The sequence below is a fragment of the Xenopus tropicalis genome, chromosome 3 (genome assembly GCF_000004195.4).
Source record: "Xenopus tropicalis strain Nigerian chromosome 3, UCB_Xtro_10.0, whole genome shotgun sequence".
NCBI classification, from domain to species: Eukaryota; Metazoa; Chordata; class Amphibia; order Anura; family Pipidae; genus Xenopus; species Xenopus tropicalis.
In genome coordinates this window covers 81,138,903-81,164,962 of record NC_030679.2, presented here as the reverse complement: position 1 = coordinate 81,164,962, position 26,060 = coordinate 81,138,903, and the positions used below count along the sequence as shown (strand labels likewise).

Below are 26,060 nucleotides of genomic sequence, written 5' to 3'. Positions count from 1 at the left end.
CAGGAAGCGAACAGATGGCCGGGACTTGTAGGGTTTTTGAAGAAATTTTTAATTTATTAGCCCAAAAGACTACTTTTTAAATCACATTCCTTCTATATTTAGAGGAGTACAATTCATTGGCACAATATTGTTTTTCACACAATATGTTCCCTTTAAGGAATGAAGATCTGTGGCTCTAAAGAAATCCGCAATAGCTCACTGCTGATTCACAGGACATGGTCTGGGCTGCTTTTAGTGACTTGGATTCAGTGTTGGGCACCCTTAGGCAACCTGGCTAGCCACTTCATCCCCCCCCATGTGGGTTCATGCAAATGAGCATGCATACAGTGACATATCTTTTGTTGGTTGTCTGGGGCCTAAGCTTTGTCCTAACCTTTAGAATTCTCTAAACCAGGGATCCCCAACCTTTTTTACCAGTGAGCCACACTCAATTGTAAAAAGACATGGGGAGCAACACAAGCATAAAACATGTTCCTGGGGGTGCCAAATAAGGGCCGTTATTGGCTGTTTGGTAGCCTCTATATGGACTGCCGGCCTATAGGAGACTCTGTTTGGCAGTACACCTGTTTTTTTCTGCCTCCAAAATTTGCCTTCAAGCCAAGAAGCCAAGAAGGCTACTGGGAGCAACATCCAAGAGGTTGGAGAGCAACATGTTGCTCACGAGCCGCTGGTTGGGGATCACTGCTCTAAACTGTGGAATTTCTTGCATTTGGGAAGACTGAAATGTTATATAAGAAGAATGACCCAGCTAACATTAACAGAACTTTGCCTCCAATGGCAGTGTATGACAGGTCATCAGGCACCTTGGTAACCTTGAGAACTGAAATGTTTTTTAACTGAAGATTCTGCTTTTAGTACAGAGAGAGCCATTGTACTAGTGATGTGGCCCCCATCAGAGAGCAGAAAAGATAATCATGGGAGATGGCATCAGGAAGCCAGTCTCATGCTGCAAGAATCACAGAATCTTTTCTGTTTCAGATGGTTTTTTGGGTTGCTGTCACTAATTTAAAGAACAGATCTAACATATTTCTGCAGAATGCTTCAGCTACTAGGTTTTGTGCTACAGGCACATGCACGCTTTGAATAGTATTTTGGTAGCATGTATATAAGTACTATCCATCCTCTACCACCCCATAGCCCTCCATTGGATAGTATAATTTGAGTTTGCACACTGGATAGTATGTTTTGTTTGCACTGGGCTGAAGCTTGGCTATTGGCTATTCTTGGGTTCAGTCTCCACTGAGTCAGTAGTTACAATAAAACACATGGTTAGATCTGAATCAAACAGGCAGCAAGGCAGCATTTAACCCCCCCCCCCCCTTTCATTTTCCCTGGTTAAACAATCACTGCCTTCCTTACTACAGGACTAGTAGCAGGGTTGGGTAGCCTGCTTTCCACAGCCATGCCTGTCCTCCCCATCTATAGTACGCCTTACTCTCTGTTCCTTATCCAGTTTCAGTACTATTTGCTTTGCTCCATTTTTTCTAGAATATCCACTGCCTATCCTATAGACGTAGCTCCTGTTTTCTGTTGGAGAAGTGCCAAAGCCTATAACTGCCCATCTCTCCCATCATGACTGGGCTGCCCCAATCCCCTCTCCTCCCCCCCCCTTATTCATTGTGACTCCACCTTGCCCTGACATCACTAGCCGGCTTGTCGCTGTTCCATTTGTGTGAGCAGCAGGTGAAGCAGCAGGAGCATCTTGATCCAGTGCTGACAGCCTCCAGCTGTAGTAGCCCAGCTCAGCAGCCTCCAGCTGTAGTAGCCCAGCTCAGCAGCCTCCATACAGCCCAGCTTGCACGATTCCCAGCACACTGTAAAGATGGGGTTTTCCTGCTGGAGTGGATGCCTAGTGATCAGCCTGCAGTTGCTGCTGGGGACAGCGCTGAACAGTCAACCCACTTGCAATGAGGTGAGGCTTTGGATTTGCTTAAGCTTATTAGCCATGATCATTGCCTAGCTTGCTGTCGCTGTGTGATCTGCACAGGGTGTCATGTATTTGGCCGGTGTCTCATAGGTGATGTGGGCTTTACTTACTGCCTTGGATACCTGCCCGTGTTTGCGCTGCTGATACTGGGCTGGGTTCTGTGTTAGATGCGCGCAAATCCTTAGCACAATGACAGGTTGTTATGTTGGCCTCTACTTGCTTACAAGAGGCCTCTCTATTCGGGCAGAGGCTTGTAATAACACCTTAATTCATATGTTCAAATTATTGTCTGCCTGTTATGATGCTGCCATTTGTTTTATTCTTGGGAAGCAGCAGGCACAATCTGTTTCTAGTGGCTGAGTAGATATCTGTTAAGAGAATATCAAATGATCAGGCCAGATTTGTTCAAATGCACCATCAAATACATCGACCCATTAACCCCCTATCCCCCATAATCTTCCTATTATCTGTCAAACCAGATCAGCTGTAGTTTACAGAAGGGACAGTTTGAGAAACAATAAGAACCATTATTGCTGTTTGTGCTCTGTCTCTGCACATCACACAGCCATATCCTACTGCTGTAGCAGGACAAAGGAAAGCTTCCTGCTTTTATTTCAGGATCTATGCCAAGGATGTCCAATCTGTGTCCTTTCACTTGCTGTTCAATCACAACAAGCAAGAGAATGCTGGGGTTTGTAGTTCTGCCCAAAATGAGTATTATAAATTGTATGTGCCATGGCCAAGATTCTGCTTGCTGTATTTCTTTTAAATACATGAGCTAGTTGATAATGCAGTTGCACAATAAATATTTAGTATTAAGCATTCTAACATTGTAAATTTGCAGCTATTTGTTTGGCTATGATTGCTTGGCCCTGGATCATTTTAGGACTTGGAAAAGGTTTAAGGAAACATATAAAATTATACCTAAAATTATCATTTAATGTTCTATGTCAGTTTTTTTTATATATTTCCTGCCCTGCTGGTTCTGAATCCTGAAGTATTGTAACAGAAGCCAGCTGATTAACAGACCTGGAGGAGACCTACCTTCTGCTACATTGTTTCAAAAGTCACAACCAGAGGACAGAAAGGGATAAACAAACACTAATTTCAGTAGGAATTACTTTTACAAATAACCTTAGAACTACTTAGAAAAACTACTTAGAAAATGATGTATCAATGTACATTGCTAAGTTGCAAGTTAGAATTACCTTTTCTTTTATTATGCAAACACATTTTTGGGTGGGGGTCCCTTTAGTGTTGGAAACCTCTATAATGAAGGGAAGGTGGCATGTAATAATAGGTAGTAAAATGACTGTTCAAATTAAAAATTTGGAAATTAGACAACCCTGAACTAGAGGGTGTAAGTAGCAAAAGAGGACCCTTATGTGGTGGTCAATATGGAAGTGATATTTTGTTAAATTTGTTAAAATTGTTAATTTGTATATTATTGTGGGATTTTAGATATTTTAAAGACTAAAGAGATACTGGAACTAATCCATGTAATGGGGATTAAAATACCCTATGTGAAATTCCCCACAAATGGCGCATGATTTGTCGTGGCAACTCATATATTAACCTATCCTATGGCAGCTAAATCACCGCAACTGAGTTTTGTAAAAGTTGCGGAGACTAATCGACCCCCGTGTCTTCGTCCTAAGGGCAGTGTCAGATGGGGAGACTAGTCGCCCCGCATCAAATCTTCGTTACCGCGGGCGACCTGGAGATTCACTGGTAATCTGACCCTGCCTGGCCACAGTGACTGAGAACAACTGGCTTAAAAATTATTAACAGTATTTACTTTTATTTAAGGCACCATTTGTTTATAGGCACTAGGGAAGCTATAGTTCCCATAAAGAAATTGACAGTATTCACGTGTCTAAATAACACAGATATTGCACTCTTTATTATATGCACGTATTGTTGCATTATGTATGTCCATAAACCATGTTATCAGATTTTACTGTGTATTTAAATGAAGACACATGGAATAGTTCATTCTTTTTAAAGCAAAAGTAACACTAAAATTTTTTTAGTAAATTTTAGTGTTACTTTTGCTTTAAAAAGAATGAACTATTCCATGTGTCTTCATTTAAATACATTCTACCCTGCCCCAATAATTGCCCTATCCTGCACACCATTTATTATTTTGAATGCTTTATTAGAAAATACCTGTTAAAACTTGGCTTCCGGTTATTTGCAATAGGGCAATATGGTCGATGCTGGGCAGAATCCACTATGCGACGATCAATTGATCGATCCTAGCCTGACTCCTTCCTATACAGAAGGAAGGCTAGGATAGCTCAATCGATCGTTGCATTGTGGATTCTGCCCTGCATCACCCAGCATGACCAGAATCCAAGTTTTAGCAGATATTTTCTAATAAAGCATTCAAAATACTAAATGGTTTGCAGGATAGGGCAATTATTGGGGCAGGGTAGAATAGATTTTTTACTTAAAAAATTTTAGTGTTACTTTTCCTTTAAGGCTTCTTTGAAATGCAAATATGGAGTGCAAGAAAAAGCAATCATAGGCTAAAATCACTAAATATACCTAACAACTTGGCACCCCCAGTGTTTTTTTCTTTTATTCCCCATTAACTTTAGTTACAGGAAAGAGAAAGCTTATTTTAAGGGTTGGAAATATTTAATATTGCCACGGACAGGTACCAATAAACCAGCGGCACACCATTTTTTAAAAATTTCCACAAAAGTCTATTGTGTCCCCCAAACTTTAGATGATCATAGAAAGCCAACAGAATCCAATATTGCCAGAAAGACAAATTAATGAATCATGCACTTTTGGGGGCATCTTGTTTTTTTCTGTTTGTGTCTCAGACCTTTAGGGCTGTGGCACACGGGGAGAAGAAGCCAGACTGTGTTTCCAGAACCAGACAGCTCCTGCCAAAACCAGACTTTCTGGTTCAAGACTAGGCAGGTGGCAACTCTATGTATATCCATGTTAAAAGCTTTACAGTATTCTTTAAGATAGAGTTGATACTATCAGGGATTTTATCACAAGACATATCTTATGTTTGTAGACCATACCCTCTGTTGGGTGATATGTTTGCTCTGTCCAGTGGCTTTGCTTAGTCTTGATTGCATATACGCAATTCTAAAGCAGTGTGCAATTCCTTTTACAGTGAAAAACATACCAGTTTAACCTGTCCTTCCTCCCTGAGGCCCATGGGGTTTTTTTTTTGCTTGTAGTTAAATGTGTCTTAGTGGATTCTATAAACATGCTAATCCAGTTATGTATAGTAACTGATCTGACCCATATCTGGGAATGTAGTTCTGTGGCTAGACCCTCAAACAAGGACAAACCACAAAGAGCTTTACAAAACAAATGCAGATTTCTGTCTGACTCTAGGCAAGGGTTGCAAACACCATGGTTTGAATACTCAATAGCACTTAAAGACTTTCAGTAAACCATACAGCAGGGGTCCCCAACCTTTCTTAAGGTGGCCACACACGTGGGGATTTGCGATCTTTCGAAAGATCCTTAAATCCGCCAGTAACCTTCAGGGCTGAAATGGCAGATAAGGAGGTAGAAACAATAGGATTTCTACCTCCTTCTGCCGATTCAGCCCTGACGGCAGATTTTGCTCAGACGCCTTCTATGGCGCCCAATCAAAATCTTTTAACCTGGCCGATGGGCAAGTCGACTGATATCAGCAGCATCCTGCGATATCGGTCGACTCGCCGATTTGCCATACACGCACCGAATATCGTACGAAACGAGGTTTCGTACAATATTATCGGTGTGTGTATGGCCAGCTTTACTCGTGAGCCACAGTCAAATGTAAAAAGACTTGGAGAGCAACACAAGCATCATAAAAGTTTGGAGGTGCCAAATAAGGGCTAAGATTGGCTATTAGGCAGCCTCTATGCACACTATCAGCTTACAGGGGGCTTTATTTGGTAGTAAATCTCATTTTTATTCAACCAAAACTTGCCACCAAGTCAGGAATTCAAAAATTACTACCTGGTTTGGGGACACTGAGAGCAACATCTAAGGGGTTGGTGAGCAACATGTTGCTCGCGAGCCTCTGGTTGGGGATCACTGCCATACAGACTGTATTGATAGCATGGTTTTTGCACATATTCTGAGTGCTTATTTCATAGCATGGTTTTTTAGACATCAGTTAAACCTCAAGTGTGCAACGTGTTATTGCACACATTGCCCATTGGCAGTTAACATTGTGTTAAAATGAACACAATTGAAAGCGGGCATGTATACAAATTGGGTGCAATTTCGGCAAACATTTTTAGAGTGGGAATTGTGTCACTTCCGCCACATGGCATTAGTGTGTAATTCTTTTGGCACAAGCCTGTTGGGCATATTGATGCAACTTGCTTTGGGGGCCCTGGAAATTACACCATGCTTAAGGTTGCTTTTTTATTGTGTGCAAAAAGTTTTTTTAAATACATTATAGGGGTCATTTATAATGTAGAAGGCAGTGTGCAAAGTACATAATATGGGAGCCATCTGCCATTTTTTTAATTTTAAACTTACAGTAGTATCCTGTCTTCCACACTTGTTGAATTGCAGCAAGTCTGTGCAATTGCCAGTGGAAAGCCATATGTGTTGCTTTGTTTTTTAAAGTTTCCTGCACAAGGAAAGTTTGCACAACTGTGGAAAGCGAAGCAACGCGTATGCCTTCCCACCATCAGCTCACTTTATTGCCAGTGGAAAGGAATTTCAGGAAGATTAGTTGTGCATGGTAGCCGAGATGAAACGCAGGCAACTGATCTCCCCAGGGGCCAGCCACCCTTTAGAATGACATGCAAACATGACTTAGTCAACAAGCACTGCAAATTACTCATCTCCATCCTGATGCAGGTTAAAAACATGGCAAAATTTACCTGAATCGCACTTTGAATACACACTTTTGTAAATGTTTCTTTTTTTAATTTTTTTTACCTATTACCTCTTCTTTTTCTCAGGCCTCTTGTTTTTAATTTCTCCTTTACATTGTTCTCTCCAGTTTGCATTGCTCTCTTCTCTCTCCAAACAACCATATGCTTCCTTCATCTTACCCCTCCATCTCTCCTGTCAACACCTTTTTTCTCTCATTGTTTCATTCTGTCAGCCTTAATTTGTTGCTGTTTTAGAGGCTTTTCATCTGTTCATGCTTGGTTTCCATTTTTTATTTTTGCTTTCTCTTGGCTTGATTTCCCTTTTGGCTGCTATCCTTTATCTTGAGCATCTCCTTTTACAGCTGATTTACTAATATTGATTACCTCTTTGCAGCAAATGAATATATGTATCCATGCTGTTCATAGTAAATAAAATACCAAGTAAAGCATGGCTCAGGTTAGCAACCAGGTAGTCTGAAAGCCAGAATGAAAGATGATCAGCTGGAGAGAGTCAGAGCATATAAATAATCATTTAAAAATAAAAAAAAAACAATAACATTGAATTATGAAAAATTGCTTAGAATAGGCCCCTCTATAACATACTAAGTTAATGTAGTGTTAACATACACTTAAAAAAAAGATTGTTTTTTTAACAGCCTTGGTTTTATTATTTTCTAAATTTTTCATAAATTAACACAAGCAATGCTGATTTCTCAACTCCCTTAAGACTAATGCATTCTAACCTTTAGTTGTTGACAGTAGTCAGGCGATCCTTATATAATACCATAATAAAAAGGTTTAATCAAAACCAAGTGCATCTTTTTATTATGTATTTAAACTTGAACTTCGCCAAGTTTTCTTTTTAGTTGTATCACTTGTTCAGTGTAAATATTTCAAGACTGAAAATCTTCCGAAGGGCAAAATCATACATTTTTGAGATTGAGAGAATAACATAACAAGCAAAAATGTTGACCAATCATTATACACATCCTAGTGTTGGTAATGATATCTAGCTATGTCTCCTGGCGCACACATCTCCTATAGATAAAAGGAGTATAACCCAGCTTGGTGAGTTTCCTTTTCCCATGATGGTGCACCCCAGCCTGAGTAAAAGACCCATGTTTTAAGAATTTCTCTACTGGTTAGGTCCATAAGGGGGAGGAACGTGACATTAAGGGTTGGAGTTGTGACGTCAAGAGTGAAGAACTGTATTGTTAAACTTGGCATTTGGAGAGTAAGGAATGAGTGCTAGAAGGGGGTTAAAGTGGCAGATTGGAGGCAGGCTGTGGCAAATAGGCTAGTTATTACATATTTACCAGTATATTGCCAGTAAATTTGTAATACCAGCCCTGGGGCTAGTAATTTACCAGCTAGGCGAAATACCATTCATGTGGCCTTATTACGTATCAGTACATGCCTTGGCCTGTAAGTAGTTTAATGTTAATGTTATTTATGAAGGTGTCTTAGGAACCCAGCCATGTTGCTCTCCTTCAGATGAACATGGTTTAGAGATATTTGTAGGCAGAAAGCTAGCTGCTGTTTTGTTGCAAGAGAAATACTTTAGCTTACAGCCTGAGCTGATGCATTGAGCAGGCAATTAATGCAGTTGCCTAGGTGAGGCCTCATAATAACACTTATTCAATACAGAACATGGATTATAATAACAACAGATCTGCAAGCAGAATGTAGTGCAAATGACTGTAGTACAATAAATTCACTTCTTTTATACATCCTATCATTGTCTGCAGTGCAGGGGTGTGGGGTGTTTTAGACTGTTACATTACAGTTAATAGCATTTATGAAATATTTGTCAAGGCTTCTATCACCAGAACAGTAGGTATAAGTTATTTTCTTGGTTTTGTGAAGAGTGTCGAACTGTATGCCTCAAAAATCTTCATAGGTTGACAAGTTTATATAGAATATTTCAATTTTTTTTTAGAGAAAAACCTGGGTTTTTTATCAACCTCTAGGGCTGAAGGTTAATATTTGAATTGACAGATGTACAGTACAGTGTCAGTATCTTTCATACCGTGCATGACCCTTAACATTAAAAAGTATATGCTTAATGTTGACAGGGAGGCAAGTTAGGGTAAGACATGGATGAATTTCCACCACCTGTATACCTAGTTGAACCGTCAGTTGTTCTGGTAGCATTTCTAGATAGAAGGTTTTCTTTTTTTGAACGTATCTGTCCCACACCTCTCTGGGCACTGTTACTCCCCACGCACATCTCTTTGTTCTGCCCTTCCCATACAAACCATTTAAAAGTCTTTGTGCTTATCTATGTCCTATCCACATACAGTACTATCCTATATATCTGTGGAAACCTCTCTACCAACAGCAGCTTTTTTTAACTCTTTAAAAATAGTTTTTGACCTCTCAGAACACAACATGCCACATAGCTCTCTACATAATTTTTATTTTTAGTTCTAGCAAAGATACCCACAAACTTTGTCCTTCCCGAGTCACTAGAAAACTGCAGGTTCTATTTTCCAGGACCTGTGTTATACTGACAATAACAGTATGGGTTGCTGGTTCCTAATCGCCTCCCTATCATGTTTTAGGTGTTACAGAGCAGGCCAGGACTGGGATTCTGTCATTGTGCAGGCTGGGACTGGCATTCAACATAGGCCCTGGCATTTCAAGTACACAGAGGCCTAAATAGTCCCTGACCAGCCCCCTAATAGTAACTGTCTGTGGCATCTTACAGCAGCCCCCTGGCTTTTGCCTGAATCCACAGGTTCATAAACACAGGAAAAATAGTTTGAGTTATAAAGTAGAAGTCTTACCCTTGGTTACGATCCGGGTGCTCATGCCCCAGACCTTCAGCTTAGGGAGCCAATGTGAGGATTAGACATGGGAATTTTTTCCCATGTAGAATCCACAGATTGCCAGTACCGGGCCTGTCATAGAGCCATTGTATAAAAGTCGTAAACTGCAGAAACTAATAAACCTCCAGGGGTTAGTAAATAGTTAATATTTTGACATTTTTAAAGATATAACGATTGCATTCAACTGGTTTGCATTAAACATTCAACTGTTTAGATCTTCTGTCCTTGTAGCTTTAATATGAGTGACAGCTTCTGTAACGCTGATGTAGCCTTATGTCATTTATATTAGTGAATGCATTATAAGTTAATTTGCTTGCAACCATTAAAAGTAGCTTCAAAACAGAAAGCAAAATGTTAGCCCCTTTACAGTTTGAAGTGTCATACTTCAGTATTTGGATTTCAGTGGTTCTAAAAGAAGAGTGTCTGAGACAGCTCAGCTGATAAGTCAGCACATTATAACTGATAAAGCACCCACTTTGCTTCTGTGTGTCAGTTTAAACATCTGACAAATCCAACAGGATTAATGTCAAGCCGCCAAAGCAAAACTTGATCTATATTGAGCATAAATATATACTCTTTTCTGCAGGCTTCTAAAAACCTATTTACCATAGGGCCACATAATAAATGGTATTAAATTGTCTTTGTCCTAACTTTGCATTAAAGGGTACAATAATAGAATTAGTGGAATCACTAAATATATATTTTCTGTCTAACCATTTATATACAGACCATTTAAGGTTTTAGTTTTTTTTAGGATATGTACAGGATATGGATGGATGCTATTCTGGTTATGAATATCCACAGAAGACCCATAATTTTTGTCATTAAATGGCAAATGAACTGACCATCTCAGTGGTGTAAAAAGGTACTGCCCCCTGTAAAAACCTCTGGGGGTCCCAGTGCACAACTTCTTGCTGTTTATTTGCTTTATGCTCTATGTTACAGACTAATAAGAATGTTGGGGCCTTGTGGGAAGGCAGAAAAAACTAGTTAAAAACAAACAAAAATAGTAGTACAGACATTATTACAATTTTTACAAACCTTTCCTTCATTACCAGGGTAGTACAGGTATGGGATCTGTTATCAAGAAACCCATTATACAGAAAGCTCCCAATTATGGGAAGACCATCTTCAATATATTACATTTGCAAATTATTGGGTGAGAGGTGGAATGTTATTGTGTTTCTTACAGAATCCATGTGAATGAACATGTCTATATTTTTTTACTATAAATGTTGTGTTTTATGTCCCTAATTTTAATCTAATTGATCTGTTTTTTTCACAGCTGGGCATTAAGTTTCATTGCTCTTCATCAGTGTCTTGATATGCTTCTTATCAGTGTTTGCTTAAGCCTTGTTTAACTATGTAAGCCTTAAATCATTCACGCCCTTGTTACACTTTTATCTGTAAATAGAAAAAAATGCTAAACCAAAACTCAATAAACTTATGGTTGAGTTCTGCTCTGATTGTTTTAAACGTCCAGAAAAATGTTCTTTAGTACAATCAGATTCTAAATCCTGCTGCATGTAGCATGCATACCTGTGTGCATTTTAAAGCCACTGCTAAAATAATATGGTGAATTTAATAGAAAACTCCAACTTTATAACAAATGATATTTTGCACTGCAGAAAGAACAGACTTCACATGGTTTATTCTTGAAACTAGCGTTTTCAATGAATATATCATATTATATAATTGCATTCAATCAGATTTCTATGAAAATAAACCTGTTATCTTGTAAATAGATGAACCTCCAGTGATTTAGTTTTGAAACCATACTGAGATTTATTAAGCTTCTTTTTTCACTTTAATAAACAGCAAGGACACAAACTGCTGGATTAACTTCATGCAATATCTCTGCAATTACATTTTCTCTGTAAACATATGATTACAGTTACAAATACGGGCCTTTGCTAAGTATGTACTTATCATGATCATTGTCAAGGACAAAAAAATATTATTTAAGCAAAAGAGATGGCTTTTAATAGAACTTTTTTTGGCAAACAGTCTGTGCTTCACTATTCCTTTAATTGTCTTAATACAATTATTTCTAGTGAAAATTGATACTTTTTTTTTAGATTGCCCTAAGTAATGTATGAAGGGAATGAATTAAAAGCTGGTGGCAGATACAATTTTTACAGAATACAGAGAGCAAATTAGTATTTGGCAATGTAATATTGTTAGAAACAAGAGCTGTGTATTCTACGCAGGAACATTTAAAACCACCATTCTATTTTATCTATAGATTTTTTTCGCTACTATTTATCAAAGTACGATTGCTTCCGAATACAAAAAAAATCTTATTTTTTCTACGTTTCCGTGCTGTGCGTATTTTCGCCAATTTTTTCTCTAATTTGCGCAACTTTTTCGTACTGTGCATCAGAAATTACGCAACAAAATGGTATTGTCGCAACGCATACGAAAGTTTTGGATTCATTCAAGCTTCGGTATTGTGACTTTCCTTGGGCAAATTTGGAGCTGCCGAGTGCCACTGAGTCCTCCATGTACGATCATTCGGATACAAAAATGTTGTGACTTTCAGATCGCCAATACGATATTATCATTACTAATACGATTTTTTCGTAAGCATTTTCATGACATTTGCGATCATCATAAATTATCATATCTAATCCGAATTTTACCCATTTCGGGATTCGAACTCTTACTTTGATAAATCAACCCCTAGGAAAAGGCAAACTGTTAATTACCAGCCCACTAAGAAGCCCTCTGTAATGAACTGCTCCTTGTCTTCAAGCCTAACAGGCTACAGTTGGGGAAAGGAAGGGGCTTGTTATCCAGAAGACTTCGCAGTGTACTGGTGATTTATTTTGATTGTGAATGAACATGCCATTTTTCTTATAGTTAAGGTGCTGTATATAAAAAAACATACTTATTTCCTAATGTAAACAACAGGCAAAAGTATTTTCAGCACAAGTTATTCATTGCACTTTAAACTGGGAACACAGTTTAGTTTGGAGCGTGCATTTTATTTTGAAATTAGTTTATAGTAAGTTGACTTTTTAATGTAAATTGGAATGGTATATGTGTTTTTTGTGGGGATTGTTGTACAGCTGATAAAGGATGTTAAGAGACAAAAATAGATTTCAGATTTTTACTGAAATGTGCCTTTGTGTCACTTTGCATACACTAGTTGCTTGTTAAAATGTTGTTCAATCAAAGTTGTTAAAGATAGGGTGCCTTCAAGGGCAAGCCCAATCGCCATTCCAAGACTGCCACTTTTGAATACGGTGCTGTATTCATGGTATAGGCACAGGTCTTTGCACTGTATCCTGCAGGGTAAAGCATGAGCCTAAGGGTGCAACCCATGACACAGGGTGTAAAGTGCAAAAAATAAATAGCGTTGTTCCCAGTTTTTGCACATTGAACTCTATGAAATTAGTTTATAGAGCATCCCCCCATACTTTAATTAGTGACATAGCATGTTCTAGTTCTGACGGGGTTGTTACATCTAGCATTCAGTGTAGGCAAAAGCTAGATGGGCTAGTGGCCAGGTGTAAATGGTTTGACATATCATGGTTAAGAAGGTTCCATTAAGACTGGGTAGCTTTTTTTTGAGGGATAGTGACATATTCCAATAAAAATCTGGAAACTGTCACAATTACTTTAGCTCCATACTGATCATAAGGATGGTAACTTGGTTGTGGAAGCTTAAAGGTAAGCAATATGGCAGCACCAATTCAAATGTGAATTATGTTTGTGTACACAGTAATATACTACTTCAATGGTGCCTTGGCTTAGAATGTGCATTTATCTTTTCTGGACACTTTTATCAGTTTCCTGATAATGAAACAGATTTCCTGTCTACTTGCACTCTGTGAGCTCAGTTTGTTCCTGTAATGTGGAATGAATGTAAACAAAGTTGGGCAATCCCTTGAGTTATTCTTCTAAGTATTTCATTTATGCATCTTTTCACTAACCAGTTCCAGGCTTTCATGTATCAGGCAATGTTGTGTTGGTTTGGGAAGGATTTACCTTACATTAAGGAACCATAAGTGGGGGGTGGGCAGAATATGAGACCCCCTCTGGCTAAGATTAAATTATTTTAGGATAACTACAGAATCTGCTTAGCTAAAATTATTAACTATAAACTTTGGGAAGTATTTTTATTGCTTGGGGGAAAGAAAATCATGGTTGGAAAAGCACGCCCTTATGGCTCAGCTTCCTCATACTCTGTGGGGCTGATTTACTAACCCACGAATCCGACCCGAATTGGAAAAGTTCCGACTTGAAAACGAACATTTTGCGACTTTTTCGTATGTTTTGCGATTTTTTCGGATTCTGTACGAATTTTTCGTTACCAATACGATTTTTGCGTAAAAACGCGAGTTTTTCGTATCCATTACGAAAGTTGCGTAAAAAGTTGCGCATTTTTCGTAGCGTTAAAACTTACGCGAAAAGTTGCGCATATTTCGTAGTGTTAAAACTTAACGCTACGAAAAATGCGCAACTTTTCGCGTAAGTTTTAACGCTACGAAAAATGCGCAACTTTTTACGCAACTTTCGTAATGGATAGGAAAACTCGCGTTTTTACGCAAAAATCGTATTGGTAACGAAAAATTCGTAAAGAATCCGAAAAAATCGCAAAACATACGAAAAAATCGCAAAATACCGATCATTACGAAAAAAACGCAATCGGACTCCATTCGACCCGTTCGTGGGTAAGTAAATCAGCCCCTGTATGTTACACAAACACAGCAGTGCTATTAGCAGGAAATATTTTGAATTGCTCAAGTCTGAAACCTTTTAAATGTTATACTGTATGATACTTTTTATAGAGTGAGCACACCAGCACCCACATTGATGTCTCACACCAGAGTTGAGCCCTCCTGAATTTACTGCCAAGAATCACTATACAGAGTAAATAAAATTTGTGCATCACATCCAGAGAGGGCCCACTCCTTAACTGCCAGAACCACACAGCTCCTTCTCAAATGATCATTGTCACAAATGTGACTTTGCCAGGAGCCGCTCAACTCCGTTGTGATGCTTTCTCCGGCATCTCAGTTTAGTTCAGATCCTTTATTGTCATCTCAACTGCATAAGAAACTTAAGGTGGCCACACACGTGGCAATTTGCGATCTTTTGTGCGACCATCGGTCGCACAAAAGATCGTTCAATCAGCCACTAACGTTCAGGGCTGAAACGGCAGATATTTAGCTAGAAACAATAGGATTTCTACCTCCTTCTGCCGATTCAGCCCTGAAGGCAGATTTTGCTCAGGTGCCTTCTATGGCGCATGATCAAAATCTTTTAACCTAGCCGATCGGCGAGTCGACCGATATCAGCAGCCTCCTGCGATATCGGTCGACTCTCCGACTTGCCATACACGCACCGAATATCGTACGAAACGAGTGGGATGAAATTGTTGAGTTTCAGGCCCCAAAAAAGAAACACAATACACAACACATATTTTAACAAAAGGTGAACAGAGCAGCAAAACAGCAATATAATTTCATTTTCCAATGTGTCACCACAAAACATAATATATACCGTTTCATATTTTCTGGGCCCAACTTACAGGCCCAGAAAAGGAACAATACACAACATATATTATAGCAAAAAAGTGAATGAGGCAGCAATGCAGCATGCAAATCAATGCAATTTCAATTTTCCAATGTGTTACCATAGTACATATAATATAATAACATATTATTTTAATTCTGTTTCAATTTTATACAATAACAACCTTGTGTGTTATTATAAAAAAAAAAAAGTGCATATATTACTGTGCAAATATACAAATTCCCATTGCTTAAGAATTGGTACGGTTCACTCCTAACAGGAGCATCAGCCAGGGGAAAAAATGTAGCAATCTATTTTACTGGGTGGGGTGACACAATGTTAGGCACTCCCCATTGAAATAGATCGCTAAGATTTTTCCTTTAAGCCTGACATGGCTTTTGCTTTGTTCTTATTTCTTATATATATCTTTTTGTTATGTCTTCATAGTTTCTGTTGATGGATAGCATCAGTATCGGACAGGCCTACCAGGATACCAGGAAAACTCCCGGTGGGCCCAGGTGTCAGTGGGCCCCCTTGCTTCTAATTATATAGCTTATTCCATGGTCATTCCCTATTTCTGTGTGGGAATATGGATGCTTGGTATATGGAAGAATAGAGTATAGTATATAGAGAAAAGAGATTAGGATAATAGAGTTTGAAGGAGGAGAGGAAGAAATAATGTTTTGAGAGCAGGCCCATTTGTCCAGGGTTTTCTGGTAGGCCCCTGCCATCTCAGTCCGACACTGGGTAGCATGCACACACTGCGCCACACCATACAAAAACCATACACACAAAGGCAAATATTGTGTCTTTTTTATTGCAGGATGATTACCACTTTGAGTACACAGAATGTGACAGCACTGGATCGAGGTGGAGGGTTGCTGTACCCAATCCCGACACAGCCTGTTCTGGATTGCCGGATCCAGTAAAAGGAAAAGAATGCAGTAAGCAGAACTACTTAACTGCCTTATGTAGTCATATATAGCATTGCTTAAAAATAATTTTTGCAATTTTTAAATTTAAAGCAGCAATTACAAAAGTAATCAGCAGATTTAATTTACTGGTCACCTGTTTGAAAGCAGCTGGTTGGTGTCCATGGGTTACAACACCTGGGCAAACCTTGTCCCTTTTGTTATATTTCCTCTTCAGTACCTAATAGTATTACTGTGTTCAGAACATCAACTATCACCCATGTCGCATTTAACCAAAAAACAAGTGTGTAATGTAAGAAAGAAAGAACGCAAACCATCATCTCTTTTACTATGATTATTTTTTAGAATCTGCAGTAGGCACAATTGGCAATACATTGTTTTGCAGATAATAAATATATATGGTATGGAGGGTTCAAGATATGACAATCGTATTTTTTTTTTGTTTGATACTTTTGATATTTGCTTCCAAGCAACGGATTCTGTAGTCATTTGAATGCTGTGGACTTGACATTTCCTTATAGTTGTCAGGGAAACTGGAGGTCTCTCAGTAACAGTGTTTCCTAAAGGATCCTGTAGGATTTCTGACTCATTTAAATGAATATATTTCCAGCAGGCATGCATGAATGAGATATCTCATGTATACTATATAAAACAAGGTGATATTCAATCAAGTTATGTCTCATGAAATGTTAATACATCCTCTATTATACAGGTCCTTTTCAAAAAATTAGCATATTGTGATAAAGTTCATTATTTTCTGTAATGTACTGATAAACATTAGACTTTCATATATTTTAGATTCATTACACACAACTGAAGTAGTTCAAGCCTTTTCTTGTTTTAATATTGATGATTGTGGCATACAGCTCATGAAAACCCAAAATTCCTATCTCAAAAAATTAGCATATCATGAAAAGGTTCTCTAAATGAGCTATTAACCTAATCATCTGAATCAACAAATTAACTCTAAAAACCTGCAAAAGATTCCTGAGGCTTTTAAAAACTCCCAGCCTGGTTCATTACTCAAAACCGCAATCATGGGTAAGACTGCCGACCTGACTGCTGTCCAGAAGGCCATCATTGACACCCTCAAGCAAGAGGGTAAGACACAAAAAGAAATTTCTGAACAAATAGGCTGTTCCCAGAGTGCTGTATCAAGGCACCTCAGTGGGAAGTCTGTGGGAAGGAAAAAGTGTGGCAGAAAACGCTGCACAACGAGAAGAGGTGACTGGGCCCTGAGGAAGATTGTGGAGAAGGACCGATTCCTGACCTTGGGGGACCTGCGGAAGCAGTGGACTGAGTCTGGAGTAGAAACATCCAGAGCCACCGTGTACAGGCGCGTGCAGGAAATGGGCTACAGGTGCTGCATTCCCCAGGTCAAGCCACTTTTGAACCAGAAACAGCGGCAGAAGCGCCTGACCTGGGCTACAGAGAAGCAGCACTGGACTGTTGCTCAGTGGTCCAAGGTATGTCATTCGGAAATCAAGGTGCCAGAGTCTGGAGGAAGACTGGGGAGAGGGAAATGCCAAAATGCCTGAAGTCCAGTGTCAAGTACCCACAGTCAGTGATGGTCTGGGGTGCCATGTCAGCTGCTGGTGTTGGTCCACTGTGTTTTATCAAGGGCAGGGTCAATGCAGCTAGCTATCAGGAGATTTTGGAGCACTTCATGCTTCCATCTGCTGAAAAGCTTTATGGAGATGAAGATTTCATTTTTCAGCATGACCTGGCACCTGCTCACAGTGCCAAAACCACTGGTAAATGGTTTACTGACCATGGTATTACTGTGCTCAATTGGCCTGCCAACTCTCCTGACCTGAACCCCATAGAGAATCTGTGGGATATTGTGAAGAGAAAGTTGAGAGACACAAGACCCAACACTCTGGATGAGCTTAAGGCTGCTATTGAAGCATCCTGGGCCTCCATAACACCTGAGCAGTGCCACAGGCTGATTGCCTCCATGCCACGCCACATTGAAGCAGTCATTTCTGCAAAAGGATTCCCGACCAAGTATTGAGTGCATAACTGAACATAATTATTTGAAGGTTGACTTTTTTTGTATTAAAAACACTTTTCTTTTATTGGGCGGATGAAATATGCTAATTTTTTGAGATAGGAATTTTGGGTTTTCATGAGCTGTATGCCACAATCATCAATATTAAAACAAGAAAAGGCTTGAACTACTTCAGTTGTGTGTAATGAATCTAAAATATATGAAAGTCTAATGTTTATCAGTACATTACAGAAAATAATGAACTTTATCACAATATGCTAATTTTTTGAAAAGGACCTGTATATTATAGATAATTCCATAAAATACATACCTTTTTCTTATTAAAGGCATACCAAGGCTATTTCATAGAACAGAGCTATTATGAATGGTTAAGATATAGGTGTCATTTACAACTTGGAAGACAGTGTGCAAAATTTGCCATTTTTTTAACTTTGCACACTCCCTTTCTTTGCAATCTAAAGAATTGCTGCAGGTCTCTGTGCTCCATAGAGGCAGAAACTGTGTCTCCATCTATCATTATTCCCAAGAATACAGTGCTCAGAACTGTGTTCAGCAGCACTGCATTCATAAGCTGTGTGAGGCGCACCGCCTACCCATCCCCTAACTTGCACACTTATCATTTAGACGTGTTAATATATCAAGGGCCTCATTTTTTTGTGACAGTAAAGCTGGCCATACACGTGGCGATCCGACGATGTTTCGTACGACCATCGGTCGCACGAAACATCGTCAGATCCGCCACACACCATTCAGGGCTGAATCGGCAGGTAAGGAGGTAGAAACAATAGGATTTCTACCTCCTTCTGCCGATTCAGCTCTGAAGGGAGAATTTTGGTCAGGCGCCTTCTATGGCGCCCGATCAAAATTTTCTAACCTGGCCGATCGGCGAGTCGGCCGATATCAGCAGCTTCCTGCGATATCGGTCGACTCACCGACATACCATACACGCACCGATTATCGTACGAAACGAGGTTTCGTACGATAATATCGGTGCGTGTATGGCCACCTTAAGTCAGGCAGCCCTCAGAGGGAACAAATGCAGTAAAGCTGTAGAAAATATTTAATCTATAAAATCTATATTTTATATTAGCTGGAATACCAGAGAGTCCCCATGTATTACACATGTACTGGGCAAAAGTAGAATTCAGGTGGCAGCTCTGTAAGAAGAAAGCCATAAGGGAGCCATAGTAACATAGTAGCTGAGGTTGAAAAGTGACCACTGTTTCTGCAACTGTTTATTTAAAAACACATGTTAGTCTAATAAAAGGTGCAATGATCTAGTAACCCATAGCAACCAATCAACAGGTAGTATTTATCAGTCAACTGTTTGAAAAAAAAAATCTGTTTGGTTAAACATGGTTATATTAAACATGTTTTGCTAACAATCATTTAAGAAAACATTTTATGGTGGATTCAAACTATAAATGTGTGAAGGCAAGACCAGTGTATCTGATTGGCAGACATTTTCTGCTTACCATCATGTAGATATAAAGATAAAATGATTTCTCGCAATGGGATCTTGCCTTCTTGTCTGTTAATATATAACTTCATTCTGGAACTGAGCAGATTATGAATTATAGACATGGTAGAAATTTAGCAAAACCATATCTCCATAAATCATTTGGAGTATTGTTTGTTTTTGTATAGCATTTATTGCCTTAACTCACGGGTCTGTGTTAAGTGCTACATATGTCAGGTTCTAGATAGATATGGAACAGTCAGTTTGCTCTAAAACTGCTCCAATTTTCCCATCCTTGTGTCCTTAGTTTTATCTAAAAACATTCACAGCAAGATAAATTTTAGATGAATACACAAACTCAGTGCTCTCTGGATTTAATCTAGTTTTTGAAATTACTTTAATCCTTGGCATATCCATGATTATAATTTAACTTTCCTTGCATGGAAAAAAAGATTAATCTGATCCCACTTTTTAAGTACTATGCAGTTAAAGATAACTTAACTAATAAGTCCTTTTTGTTTTTCAGCCTTTTCTTGTGCTGCGGGAGAGTTCCTAGAAATAAGTAGCCAGCTTTGCAGTAAGTGTGAACCTGGTACCTATTCCTTAGGAACTGGAATCAAGTTTGATGAATGGGATAAAATGCCTCAAGGATTTTCCAATGTGGCGACTTACATGGAGAACACTGCTGAATTTTCAGATAACAAACCAGACAGCTGCGTCAAGTAAGTTTATTATTTCTAGAAAAGCAATTTTTGGAAGCCAAAAAGACACCCGATGGAACATTTAGGGCAATATTGTGTAATAATTTTTTTTTCTAACAATAAATACAAACAGCTGTGTTCCTATGAGTTTGTGCTGTAGGGCATGGGTCCCCAACCTTTCTTACTTGTAAGCCACAGTCAAATGTAAAAAGACTCGGAGATCAACACATTCATGGAGGTGCTAAATAAGGGCTAAGGTTGGCTAATAGAATAAGTGGTCGATTATACGGCAGATAAGATCTGTTACAAGGAAGTAGCTAAACTAATTTAAAGCAATAAAGTCTGGACCCTTGCTTTGGAAACCTTTTTTTAACATACACTGGATAGAAATGACAAAGAGGCCAATTCAAAATTATAATGCATTTCTTTGGATGGGCTATTGCTTGAAAGGACTATAGGACCCATATATTTATGCATTTGATGAGAACACTTGCATCCAGGGTAATGCTGCTCTGTGTGCCTCACAGCAAATTACAACTTTGGCACAAGGTGCAAAGGGCAGGGACATCAGGTTAGTCATAACTTTCTTTCTCATTTATAGGGACTTACCTACAGGAACACAGTTTTTGTAGGTACACTTGGGATTAAGGGCACCCACACACCAAAAGAGTTAGATTAGGCACCACAGAAAAAAATAACTGCATTGTGTAGGGACCAGATTTACAATCCCTCATACATGGTTCAAAATAAAGCTAATATAGGTGTGCGTTCAAGAAACTATTTGTAACTGAGACCATAGGTGTTTAAAGTAACAAGGAAGGCGTCCCAGACCATTTTTTCATAGGGGCCAATGGGTGTATGCCACTGCTTTTTTTGGGGGGTACTGAGCCTAAAGCTGATTATTTGGTTAGATAGTTTGACTGATTTTGACCATAAAACTCAACTGTCTGGGGATAATGTGCGCAGGCCAATTGGTAGGATGACAGAAAGATCAGCCTAATTTTGGCCTTCTTTAGACTATTGCCATAAAAGGGTTAGGTGAGTGCCCGTTAGCTTGTTCAATAGTGCTTAGTATAGTTAGTTGAGGAACTTAAAATACAAGATTTTATATTCTGCAGGTTTGATGAATTTAGAGCTTACACTGATTTGCATTGCTAGCTGCCAGGTTAATCAGCTTTGGTTTAGTCTGCCATTTACCTTTGTATAGAAGATACAGAACAAGCTTCTGCTTGCCAATCAAATAATGAATATAATACAGTGACCTACTTTATGCTGTCAGATGAGGATTTTTGTAATGAAATTGGGACATCATCATCTGCTTATTATATTGTCACGGATAGACACGATTAGTCTCACAGTCTGCAAAAGGCCCTTGTGAAGCACAAGTCTCCCACACACCACTACAAATTAGGGGTTCTCCAGTGCTCAAATACTATGGAGCTGACAAGGTTTATAATGTAATTACAGATCACATATTTCAGTTTCATTTATATTTGTTTTGCTAATTAAATCTAATCAAATAATGTTAGCCTCTTTAAAACAAGGTGTCCTTTTTTAATGTTTAAACAATGAAGTAAAGTGAAATAAAATCCCAATTACCTTGTTCATTATTTTAATTATGAGGAAGGGTTTGTTATCCAGTGTAACCACTGAAATATATGCTTGCAGTATTTGCAAAACCACATACTGAGTTTCTTTTATTGGAACATTGAACTCTGATGTGACTTCTTATATCCTCATATTTTACAATAGTGCGTATTCTAGTTATAATTAATGATATCACAACAATCCATCAGGCTCAAACATTAATAAATCAGCCCCTATGTGCGTACTTTCTGCATCTGAATACCTAGGGGCAGATTTATCAAAACATGAGTTCGAGTCCCGAATGGGAAAAATTCGGATTGGAAACTAAAATTTCTGAAGATCGCAAATATCACGAAAATGCTTCCGAAAAAATCGTATTAGTCATGATAATATCGTATTGGCGATCCGAAAGGCAAAACATTTTCGCACCGAACGGTTTTTCGCGCTAAAAATACGTGCAAAAAGTCGCGCAAGTGTCGAAAAAGTTGCGCAAGGTACAAAAAAGTTGCGGAAAATACGATTGGACCAATCAAACGAACAAACGAACGGTGGATAAGTAAATGTGCCCCCTAGATTTGCTATCAATCTATTTTTAAAGTTTTTGTAATGCTGGCAAGGTTGGGGCAAACCTTGTAGGTGCATTAAATTCATTATTTAATTTATTTATTCTGATGGGTTGACAGGGGCCCCTTAAACCTGGGGCCCTGCAGGGGCTTTATTTATGCCACTCCACTGTTGAATCATGCAAACAGCATTATTAATAGCTTTAGCGTCTAGTGTATTATGGGCAAGTCAGTTGCTTCCATGGACAAAGTTTGCTAGAGGAACCCTGGAGTTACCACAAGGTTTAGGTAGGTGGTACTTCCAGGCTTTGCTAGAGTCTATGGGGTATATTTATCATGTTGTGTAAAAAGTGTAGTAAAGCATTACTGGTGATCTTACCCAGAGCAACCAATCAACAATTAGAGTTTAACAGTTAGAAAATCAAATCAAAGCATCTGATTGGCTGCCATATACAACATCACCGGTGATGTTTTATTCCACTTTTTACACAGCATGATAAATATACCCCAAAGTGTACAGTTCATTGCCACACCCTAAACAGGTGGTACTTATGCAAGTTGCTGAAACCATGTATGGGTTCAAGTACCTTTATAATTTTGTAAAGGAGTCTGTGTTTTTTAAAATTAAATTCAGATTTTTGTTCAGATTGTGTACTTCAGGTTGCTATTTACATATTTCCTCAGCTCATCCTGGATTCCTCGGGGAAACTACATCGAGTCCAACAGTGATGACTGCACGGTTTCTCTAATTTATGCTGTGCATCTGAAGAAAGCTGGTTCTGTCTCATTTGAATATCAGTATCTTGATAACAATATCTTCTTTGAATTTTTTGTAAGTCCATTTGTTTATTTATTTATACATACAGTAGATATAGTTACAGTTATTGTTTTATTATTATTATTTTGTTAGAATGTGTGCAGTGTACACAATACAGGTATCCAGAATGCTCAGGACCTGGGGTTTTAAGTTAAGGGGTCTTTCTGTAATTTGGATCACCATAACTTGAGACTTGAGAAAAAATAATTTTAACATTAAATAAACCCAATAGGGTTGTTTTATCTCCAATAAAGGATTAATTATATCTTAATGGGGATTGAGTACAAGGTACTGTTTTATTATTATAAAGAAAAAGGAAATAATTTTTCTAATTATTTAATTATAATGGTGTCTATAGGCGATGGCCTTCCCGTAATTTTGAGCTTTGTGGATAACGGGTTTCAGAAGAAACAGCAGTAAGACGTTCTCTGCACTCACCCATTATCAAGATATATAGGACATTAAGACATACAGCTAACAAAAATGCTCCCCCCTTTAAGCAATGTGCTTCAATATACATTTAACAATGGGACAATTAGTTTTACCTGCCGTTTACTTGCTGGGAATGATTTGATGTAGTTGGCCAGCTTGAAGTTTGCAATATATGGAGAAACAATTCCTGTTTCGCTTGAAAGGGAGGACATTTCTTAGTAGCTAAATGCACAGAATGTCTTAATGTCCTATATATATTGATAATGAGTTAGTGCGGAGGACCTCTTGTTTCTGTTTGTATGAATGCTGTCTGTATGAACCGAATGGTTTAAAATTTAGTGTTGAGCACAACTTTCCCTTGTTTGTTAGGGTTTCCGGACAATGGATCCTATACCTGTAATACATATTATTTATAGCAACTGATTTCCATTTGGCTTGTTTATAAGTCTCACAATTAATGTATTCATCATTTTTATGGAGTTTATTGGGGAAGCAAACATTTATAGGAAAAATATGTTGGTATTGAATATAATATACGCCTACTATTTGTCTTTCATATATAAGTACCGTAATAAAACAGTGACCTTAGTACTCCAAAAATAACAGCAAGTCACACGAGTTATGAAATGTTTTCTTAGAGGTATTATATCACCCCTTTCTAATTAAACGTGGCTAATATGGCTCTATAGAGACAGACTAAGTAATTTGCCATCAATGCTAACCATCTGGGAGTGCACCTGGTACAGAGGCATGGTTCAAAAACTGAACCTGACAGCTGCACACAAAAATATGCTATACAATGGGAAGTTTGCTGTCTTGAGTTTTATTTGTATCAGGTCTGGGTTCCATTCACTCAACAGAGCATACAGGAGTCAGAGGTCCATTTTTGCAACAGAGGAACAATAGGTGTAAATGCCAAGCATTGAAAAACAATACTACAAATATTGGTTGCTCTGTGCATTCTCTAATAATTAGAGAGAAGTAAAACAATTCTAGCACTTAGGGGTAGCATAATTCTTATGCTTAATTGCTTGCTGTGCTTTCATATATGAATGTTACATGTTGTACTACTCTCAGTATTCCTATTCTATAACCTGTGTGTAGCATGAATAGATCTCCTGTATCATGTCCTAAGACATTTAACACTGATGGGAGTAGGACTTTAGCTACAGGCATGAAACTGATCTCATGTGCTCAGATTCTAATGTATGTTAGGTTTTTGTAAAAATATTCTTATAGATATCTATAGGTTCACATGCATTGTGTTTTGTTGACCTTTTGCAACTCATGGGTATTTATTTTCTTTGATTTTTCTTTTGACAGATTCAAAATGATCAGTGTCAAGAAATGAGTTCTTCATCTGACAAGTGGGTTAAACTATCAGACAATAGTGACTGGATGCATCATATGGTATATGGGATATTCTTGTTATATAATAACCCCCTTTTATAATTGAGTTACATTTATTACATAAGATATACTATTGATATGTTATTTTCTGATATATTAGATGTTGTTTATATAAATTAGCTCTAATCTTTTCCATAATGCTATATAGACAAACACTTATCAGTTTAGTAATGAAAATGAGCCATTTAGATAAACTCTTTGCTTTGTGAGGCAGTTACTGGTCTGTAATGTTTATGTTAAATCCATGCCAGCAAGGAAATAGAAATACTCACTTAGGGACTAGAAATACACAGTGAAGTGGGGATTAGAGTCTGAAAACTAAAAGTGGCCATACATGGGCAGATTTAAGTTAGCAATTTGGCATGTTATCTGCCTATGTATGTGTCCCTCTGACTAGGCAGAATAGGATGTAGCAGGCCATAGCCAGGCAGGTCTTAACCAGGAGAGGCAGCAGAGAATCACAAGCAGTTAACAAGCATCAAGGATCAAGATACTGACTTGAGGGTACTGGAAAACATGCAGGGTCAGGGCAGCAACACGGGGAGTTTAGTCACATCGTTTCGGAAAACTGAAGCGAGGAGTGTGCCATCCCACCGGCAATATAAATTCCTGCCGGTGGGATGGCATGTCGGGGAGATAAGTCGCAAGCAAAAGTGAGGATTTATCGTGGGCGACTAATCTCCCCGTGTGCCACTGCCCTCACAGCTGAAAGTCTTCACAAAGCATAACAAATGCTGGGTTCCTTCTGGGAGGATCAAAATGGAGAGGAGTGGAGTTTTATGGGCCCAGGAAACAGACACATGCATACACTGTCAAAACATAGACATCATTATGGGCGAGATTATGAGGAGATTATTTTGCTGCGATTAATCTCTTCTAGCAATGGCAACTAATCTTCTCTGAATGTTTTCCTACCAGCAACATTGTAAATTGCTGGTATGAAATCATACAGTACACTGTCAGTCAGTAGACATGTTTGTCTTAAAAGGCCAGGCACCCAATGATAACTGA

The 26,060-nt window shown here is 38.5% G+C and overlaps 1 protein-coding gene across 1 annotated transcript in view; it reads left to right on the top strand.

Moving 5' to 3' along the window:
* The first annotated feature begins 1,631 nt into the window (after window positions 1–1,631).
* Window positions 1,632–26,060, top strand: part of kiaa1324l (KIAA1324-like) — a 51,625-nt gene continuing 27,196 nt past the window's right edge. The window contains exons 1-5 of the mRNA XM_002935245.5: window positions 1,632–1,912; window positions 15,961–16,081; window positions 20,066–20,261; window positions 23,075–23,222; window positions 24,963–25,049. Coding sequence (XP_002935291.2) covers window positions 1,823–1,912; window positions 15,961–16,081; window positions 20,066–20,261; window positions 23,075–23,222; window positions 24,963–25,049 — 642 coding nt within the window. The 5' untranslated portion in view covers window positions 1,632–1,822. The remainder of the gene's footprint in view (window positions 1,913–15,960; window positions 16,082–20,065; window positions 20,262–23,074; window positions 23,223–24,962; window positions 25,050–26,060) is intronic.